This window comes from Cyprinus carpio, chromosome B16 (genome assembly GCF_018340385.1).
Source record: "Cyprinus carpio isolate SPL01 chromosome B16, ASM1834038v1, whole genome shotgun sequence".
Taxonomy (NCBI): domain Eukaryota; kingdom Metazoa; phylum Chordata; class Actinopteri; order Cypriniformes; family Cyprinidae; genus Cyprinus; species Cyprinus carpio.
The window spans coordinates 28,194,135-28,203,559 of record NC_056612.1 but is presented as its reverse complement, the minus strand read 5'-3'; the positions used below and the strand labels follow the sequence as shown (position 1 = coordinate 28,203,559).

At 29.2% G+C, this 9,425-nt stretch overlaps 1 protein-coding gene across 1 annotated transcript; it reads right to left on the bottom strand.

Annotated features, from left to right (window-relative positions):
• Positions 1–2,947: 2,947 nt before the first annotated feature.
• Positions 2,948–8,880, bottom strand: srsf10a (serine and arginine rich splicing factor 10a). The gene is made up of 4 exons (XM_042740294.1): positions 8,690–8,880; positions 6,863–6,967; positions 3,459–3,523; positions 2,948–3,205 (listed from the first exon to the last, which is right to left on the bottom strand). Exons 1-4 carry the CDS (start codon positions 8,752–8,754, stop codon positions 3,030–3,032), a joined length of 411 nt encoding a protein of 136 aa, XP_042596228.1. The 5' UTR covers positions 8,755–8,880; the 3' UTR covers positions 2,948–3,029.
• Positions 8,881–9,425: the final 545 nt, after the last annotated feature.

The window sequence follows — 9,425 nt, the reverse complement described above, 5'->3', positions numbered from 1 at the left end:
CATATGTAGGTCGTTGTTTTTTTTACACCATCAAATGTTACGACGCCTCACGGTCAAAAGTTGATGTTAAACCTGAATGAGTTTCTTTCTTCTGCTGAACATAAACCCGCTATTATTTAAAGCAAACGTAGCCCAGTTGCTGGTCCACAGTGACTTCCATAGTATTTTTTGCTACAATTCTATACTTCCAATGTGTGACCAGCTACTTGTTTCGGTTACCTGCACATTCTTCAAACATCTTTTTTGTGTTCAGTCTAAATAGAAAGCCAATCACTACAGGTTTTGGGACACACACCGTGGGTGAATTAAACAATGACACACCAAATTAAATCTTAGGCGTGAATTATCCCATTGTAATGGCCAGTCGGCCCCCAGATCGTTGTATACTGTCCCCTTTAAGACGCTGCACCCATCTGTGTTCTCTCTTCAAATAACCGGTTTACTTTCCATTTAGATCATCACCCACTGGTCTATATGTAAACTTGTGTGATGTTTACCTTGTATCGCCATTCTCGGCCATTCGGCTCTCTGGCGGCCAGTTCCGATAATATCGTGCATCCCAACTATAAACCTTTCTGTTGGTGTGAATGGAGTGATTTTTATGTGTATTTAGTGAATTTTCGGGAATTTTGCTGATTGTATTTTTCCTGTCATTCTCGCGAGTTGTGCTGAAACCGGTGTCTGCGTTAGGACATGAGAGATGTGAGAAAGTTGATTTTAACTGTGGTTTTGAAGGCTTTTTTTTGTGGGTTGTGTGGTGTGGTGTCAGCAAATAGTTGTTTAGAAAGCAATGTTTTGGGGATGGTGGGGTAACGTGTCATCCACTACATAAAAAAAATTAAGTTCAATAAAAAAATAAAAATTGACATACATTTCCCCTTTATTTATACATTGAATACTACTACTACATCTAATAATACTACTAATAATTGTAAAAAAAAACATTTTGAATTTTTTTTTAAATGTAAAAAAAAATCAGGATGGTTTATGGATGTGTTAAACAACATGCAAATGTAAAGAATTAAAGGGGGCAGTAAATCATAACTGAGTGTTCTCTTTTTTTATTTTCACAATGAAAATAAGTACCGTATATTAATATTATATATAGGGGATGATCATTGGATTTTTGCACACCATATTTTTCAAACTAGATTTTGGGCCAATACAGATATATTTCCTTTTGCTTTGGAAGCAACCCAGATCTCTCTCTGTGCAGAAAATTATGAGCAAATTAGTTTTTAATTTTGGTTAGTTTTTAAAAACACATAACTTATTGTTAGATAATTAATAACCATAATGAAGTTTTTTATAATGACAGTACTTTGAATATTTGAAAATAACTACAAATTTTATAATGACAGTACTTTGAATATTTGAAAATGACTACAAATAAACTGTATTCAGTCGCTGGATTTATTTATTTTTTTGAGAGAGAGTTTATTTTAAGAGAATAAAAATATCTGTACATGGTTCTAAAGCATTTTCAAAAGAGTTGTAAAAATTCTGAAAATCTTTTTAGAGCTCATCATTTGTTTAAAAAAAATTAACATCACACTTTTGTGTATATATGTTTTTATATATTTATTTATTTTAGTGACGTTTGTGATTTTTTTTGTTCATGTAAGCTATATCTTCTGATCTTTAAATCAAAACATACTCATGACTTTTATGCCACATCAATTACTGCTTTATGCTTAATACAGAAACAGTCTAAATATTATTTGTGTATTTTGCTTTCATTTTAATAGAAGTAGGCCAACAGCGCCCCCTACGGAATTAAAACTCCTTACTGAGCGAATGTATTTTTCTTATCGGCAAGACATAAGTTTTCATATCGGTCTGATGCCGATATTTACATTTAAAGCCAATATCGGTCAAATGATATCGTGCATTCCTATTATATATATTTTAGTTTGTGCAGTTAAAAAACAAGTTCAAAATTAAGTTAAAAAATAAGTTGGAAAAAAAAATTAAATGAATTGTAAAATTAAAAATTCAAAAGTGAAAAAAAGTATAAATAAAAAATGCCTATTTAACTTAAGGAGGGTGGTTTATGGATATGTTAGAAAAAATGCAAATGGGAAGCAAAATATAAATTAACAGTGACTTTTTAAATTATTATAATAATTATTTTATATATTATAATACATATTATAATATTATTTTTTATGTTTAAATTATGTTTATTTTTGTTTTTATTTTTTTTATAATTAGTTCAATTATGTTTTTATTTTTTGCTCATTATCAGTTAATGCAACTGTTAATGAATTGATTTTATACTGAACAATTCGAATTTGATTATTGTTAAGTTTTTCACTCTCAATATGTTAGACTGATTTGAAATCTGGGCAAAAAAAAAAAAAAAAATGTCTGTATGTTAGACTGACTTACTGTAAAGTGTTTCTCCCTAGCATAGCAGGTAAAAGTCGAGCCCTAGTTAAGAAGTTGATCTGGGCAAAAAATTTAAATTAATTGTAGTGTTGTAAATAGAGGTGTATTTTTTTGGGTGTGAGTTGGCGGGGCTGACCTCGTTGCTGTGATGTCATCATGCTTACTAACTATGCACTCAGTGATTGGCTGATATTGTCTGTTAGAGAGACAGTCATAGAAATATTGTAGAGCACGACTTTATGTTGCCATTTTCAAATAAAGGTTTAAAAATAAAAATGTTAATTGCAACATTCAAATACAGATTTTAAAACGCAGGCTAAGATTCATTAATTAAACAAGTATATGTTCAGCTAAATGTCAGCCTCTTACATGTGCGTCTGTCCACACAAAAATCAATAGTGATCAGATGCCATTTAAACAGCCTTTAATTAAACAGAGTGGCTAATAAATCATGGTGATCGTACACAATTAACAGAGTGGAATAATCATGGTTGATAGTAAGACACGCAAAATTTATAGATGTTGGAATGATGGGTCGATTTATTTTTGAAGATTTTCTCCTAAATCGGCGAGGTATGAGCTACTTTTAGCTTTAAGATGTTTTGTGAATACGGGCCTAGATCAGTATGAGTTAGTGCTCACTCTCTGGGGCTTCCTGATCTGCGCGCGCGGCGCTCGTATGAAGGACTGCGAGATCTGCTTCTGCCGTAACTGCGGCTGCGTGAGCGTCTGCGCCGGCCGTCGCGCTCGTAGTCGTCATACCGCGAGTCGCTGCGAGGAGAGCGCTTCTCTTTGGATTTCATCTGACCAGGAGCTGCACATGACAAAAAGACAAATGCATGCAATTCAGTAATATTTTATTCTTTCTTTAAATATTATTAAAGATTTCTGTATTTAAATATAAATATTTAAATGCATTTATACTCTAGAATTCACATTTTTGCAGTTCAAAAACTTTGTATTAATTTTTGTATTGATGTTTAAATGGATTTATTATTTTTAATTCACATTTTTGCAGTTCAAAAACTTTGTATTAATTTTTGGCATGCAGAGAACCGGCGTCATACTCTTCCTGTCCCCCCCCCCCCCTTCCGCGTCACGAAACGTCTGAACGTCACGAACGTCCTCGAACATGCTGATGCGGTTAAGGCTTTGCATTTTTACAGGTCTGACACACACCGATGCACATCCATATGACAGAAACTGAACTCACCATCTCAATATTCACCAAAAACATTACAGATCATGAAGCAATATGAATTTAATTTTGATTAATTGTGATAAAGGGGAAGGTGGTTGATGTGGTTGATGTAGTTTCTTTGAAAGAGATTCATAAAATTTCCTAAATGTTTTTAAGGGTGTTTCTTCAACTTCAGGCACTTTTGTGTGAACAAATCAAGATAAAAATTAAAATAATATTCTATATTGTGTTTTTTTTAATTTTATGATTATTGTGTAATTTTTGATATTATTATGCAAATATTATTTGTTTTTTTTACACAAATATTATTTGTGTATTAATTAATTTTATTCATTACTATTATTTATTTTGTGTGTTTTATATAAATTTAAAAGCTTAATAAACAAATTATAACAAAAATGTAACATTTTATAAAATATAAAAAAGAATGTATAAAATATTAATAAACATTACAAACATTAAAATAAATAAAAAATAAATAAATAAAATGAAATATAAATTTAAAAAATAATGTATATAATATAAATATAAATTTTTTTAATTTAATAAAAATATTAAAACAATTAAGTAGGAATAATTAAATTTCTTAAATTTAAATTAAACATTTTTATAAAAATATTAAAACAATAACTAGAAATAATTAAAAGCCAAAATTGACATTAAACATTTTTTTTATAAAAATAAATATTTTTAAAAGCTTAAATTAGAGAATTATTTACTAATTGATAAAATATTAATACTAGAAGCACTGAATGTAATAACTAAAATAAAAAATAAAAATGACAAAATTACTAACAAAATACAAAAATATTAATAAACTAAAACTACTAACTAGTGATATATTTATTATCAAAATTAAAAATTATTTGTGTGTTAAGTGTATTTTTTTTATAATATATTTTTTTTTGTATTATATATATTGTGTTTGTTATATTTTCTTATTTTTTTTGTTTATATATTTATTTTTTTTTTATCTTTATAAATTTTTTTTCTTTTTTCTTTATTTGTGTGTGTTTTTTATTTATATATACATAATATACACAGTACACACATAGTATGTAAATTAATCATTTTTTGGCCCTAATTTTTATAAAAAAAAAAAAAAATTGTATAAAGAATAATAAAAACGACAGAAGCACAACTATATTATTAATCATTTTGCAGCCCTAATTTAATATATATATTATAACTATATCTATATATTATTATAGATATCTTATAGCTAGCTAGATATATATATATATATCTATTACTATGAGTATATGTACAGTCCAAAAGTTTGGGAAACATTACTATTTTTAATGTTTTTGAAAGAAGTTCTCTTTCGCCTCATCAAGCCTGCATTTATTTGATCAACAAATACAGAAAAAAAAATGTAATATTGTTGATAATTTATTACAATTTTAAATATCTGTTTTTACATTTATTATACTTTAAATTATCATTTATTTCTGTGATGCAAAAGCTGAATTTTTTAGGATCATGATCACATGATCCTTTAGAAACTCATTTCTAATATGATGATTCATTATTTTGCAAAGTTGGAAACAGTTTGCTGCTTAATTTTTTCAGAAACATGTGATTACTTTTTTAGGGCTACTTGATGAATAATAAAAAGAAGCTATGTTTTAAAATATAAATATTTTGTAATAACAAGATACACTACTGCTCAGTATTTGGGGTCAGTAATGTTTTCTTTCTTTCTTTTTGGTAAATATAAATCAATACTTTATGCAGCACAGGATCTTCCTGGTGTTAAATTGATAAAGTAGATGATAGTAAAGAAAAATATATTATTAGAATATATATTATTAGAGCATTTTTTTTTTTTTTGAATAACTGCAGTTCTTTTGCCCCTTTATTCATCAAATCATATTTAGACAGCAGAAACTGTGTTCCAAACACTCATAATAAATCAGAATATTAGAATGATGTCTAAATATGATCATGTGATAGACTGGATGTTACATGTGGACACTGAAGGCTGGAGTAGTAATGATTGCTGAAAATTCTAGCTTTTGCATCACAGGGAATAAATTATTTTTTAAAGGTGTTGATTCAAATAGAAATGAACTAGTATTTAAGTTTGTAATAATCCTTTCACAAATGACTGTTTTTTCTGTATTTCTGATCAAATAAATGCAGCTTGATGAGCAAGAAGGAGACTTCTTTCCCCCAACAAACATTAAACATAGTACTGTTTCCAAACTTTTGACCTGTATGTATATATATATATATATATATATTATTAGATATATATATATATATATATTATATATTACTATATTTATATATAACAAACAAATTAGATGAACAATTATTTATATCAATTGATAAATAAATTACAAATTTTATATTTATAACTGTATAAATCAAAAGCAACAATAACTACATAAGTCAAATATTTAATCTACACTGAAGATGTACTAATGGACTATTAAATGAATAATCACTTGAAATAAAGAAGTTAACCTAACCGAAAAGTTCCTGTAGTTCCAGAAACCCCAGAAACGTTTGGACTGAAATGATGGACTGTAAAACTGCCTTTGATTACGAACAGAAATCATGTGCTCTGTGATGGTAGGATACAGCATTAAAACGGGTTACCTTTAACATGCTTGACCTTTGACCTTCAGCTTGACCTTTATTGTCTTTAACCGCCTCCGAGAAGGACTTGGGGATGTCTGTGCCCAATAACCTTTAGTCTTTTCCTCTTTCTTTGGTCAGAACGAGGCCTTGACTCCAATTTTGGTCCCCTTTGAATCTTGCAGCTGTAACTCTCTCTTTATTGTCTTTGTCTTGAATCTACTCTACAGCGGCTCTTTTAAATACTCTTTGTAGGGAAGGTCTCCAGAACTGTATGTCTTTACATTTTCTGAGACAACAACAGAGGAGATATAAGGTTAGGAGACAAACTTTGGGGTTGTGAGAGGAAAAAATAGGGAGAGTTTACGGTCGAAACATGAGAATTTGTTTCACTGTAAGATTAAAATCGGAAGTGAATGGGGACTGGAGCGGAGTCGCCATAGAAATAAGTCTGTGTGACTTGTGTGCCATCTTCTGAGTCTTCTGGAGGAAAAATAAGGGAATAAAGCGAATAAGCCCCAGTCCCCATTCACTTCCATTGTATGGAAAAGAGCAGCTTGGACATCCTGCTCAATCTCTCTTTTCGGCTTCCACAAAAGGAAAAGTCTGATTTTTTTGGATGAAACATCCCTTTAAAAGTTCACAATATGTTCTTTCTTTTACACATTTGTCTACAAAGGATATTGTACGTATGCAAATCCTCTTGGTCGGCGAGAATAGAAGTCAACAGGAACGTAGACATCTACTATAGGTCCGTAACGACCAAACTCACGACGCAAATCCTCTGGCCTAGTACCATGAAATCACAGGACATTCATTTGTCTCTCTGAGAGCTTTCCCAGAGGGTCTTGAGGAAAATCACATGATGTAAGCTCTCATATTTGCTTCTGTTGAAGCCACAAGGCAGTGTGAGAAAAAAAAAAAATCATGCTCGATTCACAAATTCATGAAGAATTAATCTACCCATAATCTTGAAGAGACTCACCAATCCTTCTGATTTAGGAAACATTCACAATTCTCATCAAGTTGAAGCATTAAATTAGTAACTGGAAATAAATAAAAGCTAACATTGAAATAAAAATAAATAAATAAACTTAAATAGTAAGATTTTAAAATAATAATAACAAAAAAACATTAATAAAAATAATATATAGATATATATATATATATATATATATATTATTTGATCTTATATCTTAAAAAAAAGTTATAATACATGAAGAAACACTAGATGCAATATAATATAATATATAATTAATTGGAAATGATTAAAACCAAAGCTGAAATTAAAATAAATTACAAATTAAAAACAAAATCAAAAGCATAAAAATAAATAAAACAAAAATATTAATATTTTAAAAAGTATTCATGACAAAACCATAATAAACGCACTAAAAATAACTAAAACTAAAATATAAAAATAAAGGCTTGATAAACAAGTGATAAAGAACAAATTAAATTATAAAAATAAATGATAAAATATCAATAAACACTAGAAGCACTAAAATTACTAACCGAAGATAAATCAAACTAAATCTGGAAAAATAAATAAATAAATAATAAATACATTTTAAAAATCCAAAAAAAATTACATTTCTAAATTAATGTAATCTAAAATAATTAAATACATTCAAAATTAATTAAACCTAAATATAATTGTATTATAAATAAAACCGTGATATTTTAACATTTTTAAAAATAACGATAATAAATTACAAAAACACTAAAAACAACTAAAACACAAAAAGGATTAATAAACAATTTTTAAATTAATTTGATTGTTAGAAAAAAATATTTTCAATTGTAAAATGTGTGTGTGTGTGTGTGTGTGTGTGTGTGTGTGTGTGTGTGTATAAAAAGGATTAATATAAGTTTTTTAACGGTTTACTTTCCTCCGAACATAATTTCTGGTATTTTTGTTACACTGTATAAGTGGTAGATCTTATTAGAGATATTTTGGGAAACATATACATGCACAAAGTTTGAGCAGACATTATGAATGTAAATTGTTATTTAGAATGAAAACACCAACGTTTCAAATCTTCAGTAGCTTCAACAAGAATCGATTAGTTTGAGGATTTCAGACTAACTCTGGGATAAAGATACAGTAATCTGTGAAAATATCGTGACTCTGAACGTCTCTCATTATGTATGCAGTGTTCCTCATTAATATGCATGAACCTAACACCAGCCAAAACAGGAAGAAACCCAATCCTGCTGCAGATATTAGACTAAAAACATTCTACATATGAGATAAACATATCAATTATGTGTTTATTTAGTATTTAATCCATTTTAACGCTAGTAGCTAGTATGCTACCCTGATGCAGAATAGTTCAATCGCGCTCACTAGTATGCTGGTTTATGAATGCAGCTTTAGATGCGCGTCGAATTATGATGTATAATAATGCACGCGACAGATTTCTGATAGTTAGTGAGATTTTAGCGACGCGACGCGAGCGCGGCCGACGCAGAGCGCTGCACTGACTAGTACTCGCTAAACGCACTGACCTGCTGTCATCGGAGATGTTTCTGATGAACAGAGACGTGTTCGGAGGTCGCATGTATCTCGCCATGATTAAAAAACAGCAATCTTTAGCTCCACAGACGCTCAGAGAAACACGCAACGCGCGCAGGCCGCAGTCCTGATAACCGTGCTCACGTACACAGCGCGCGGGTCACGCACTGCCACGCGCATGCGCGACATGACGTCACCGCCCAGCCGAGACAAAGATTTTTGTTTGCGTAATTGTTTTTACCTTTTTTTATTTTATATATGCTTATATTTATCGCGGAATATAAAAATGACATATTTTGGTATTTATAAAAATTATAAAAAAAATAAAAATGTGTGTGTTTACATTTTGTTTGGTTTTTTGTTTTTTATGGTTTATGTTTTATATGGCCTAGTTATGTTGTTTTGTTTTTTAATTTAATGTATTGAGTAGTTGAGTTTTATTTATATACATTAATGAGTTTAATGAGAAATTAAAAAGCTGTTGTAGAATGTGTTAATATCTGTTTTTTAAGTTTATTTCTTTATATTAATATCTTTTGATTTTATTTATTTATTTTTTTTGTTTATCTTAATGAATATCTTTAAAACAAATAAATATTTATTCATGGAGAGCGACATAAAGGCTATGATCTATAAATCATCAGTTTTAAATTCATGTTACTCATCTTATTATTAATGATTCATCCCTGATTTTTTTTTTTTTATAATCTGAAATTTCTCTTATTTTAT

What these genes read in the sequence shown, in the direction of transcription:
- srsf10a (XM_042740294.1), bottom strand. Translation starts at nt 8,754, where the DNA reads ATGGCGAGATACATGCGACCTCCGAACACGTCTCTGTTCATCAGAAAC. An exon ending in AACATCTCCGATGACAGCAG is followed by an intron (nt 6,968 to 8,689) that starts GTCAGTGCGTTT and finishes TCATGGTACTAG; the next exon opens with GCCAGAGGATTTGCGTCGTG. An exon ending in GGGGGGGGGGGACAGGAAGA is followed by an intron (nt 3,206 to 3,458) that starts GTATGACGCCGG and finishes TGTCATGTGCAG; the next exon opens with CTCCTGGTCAGATGAAATCC.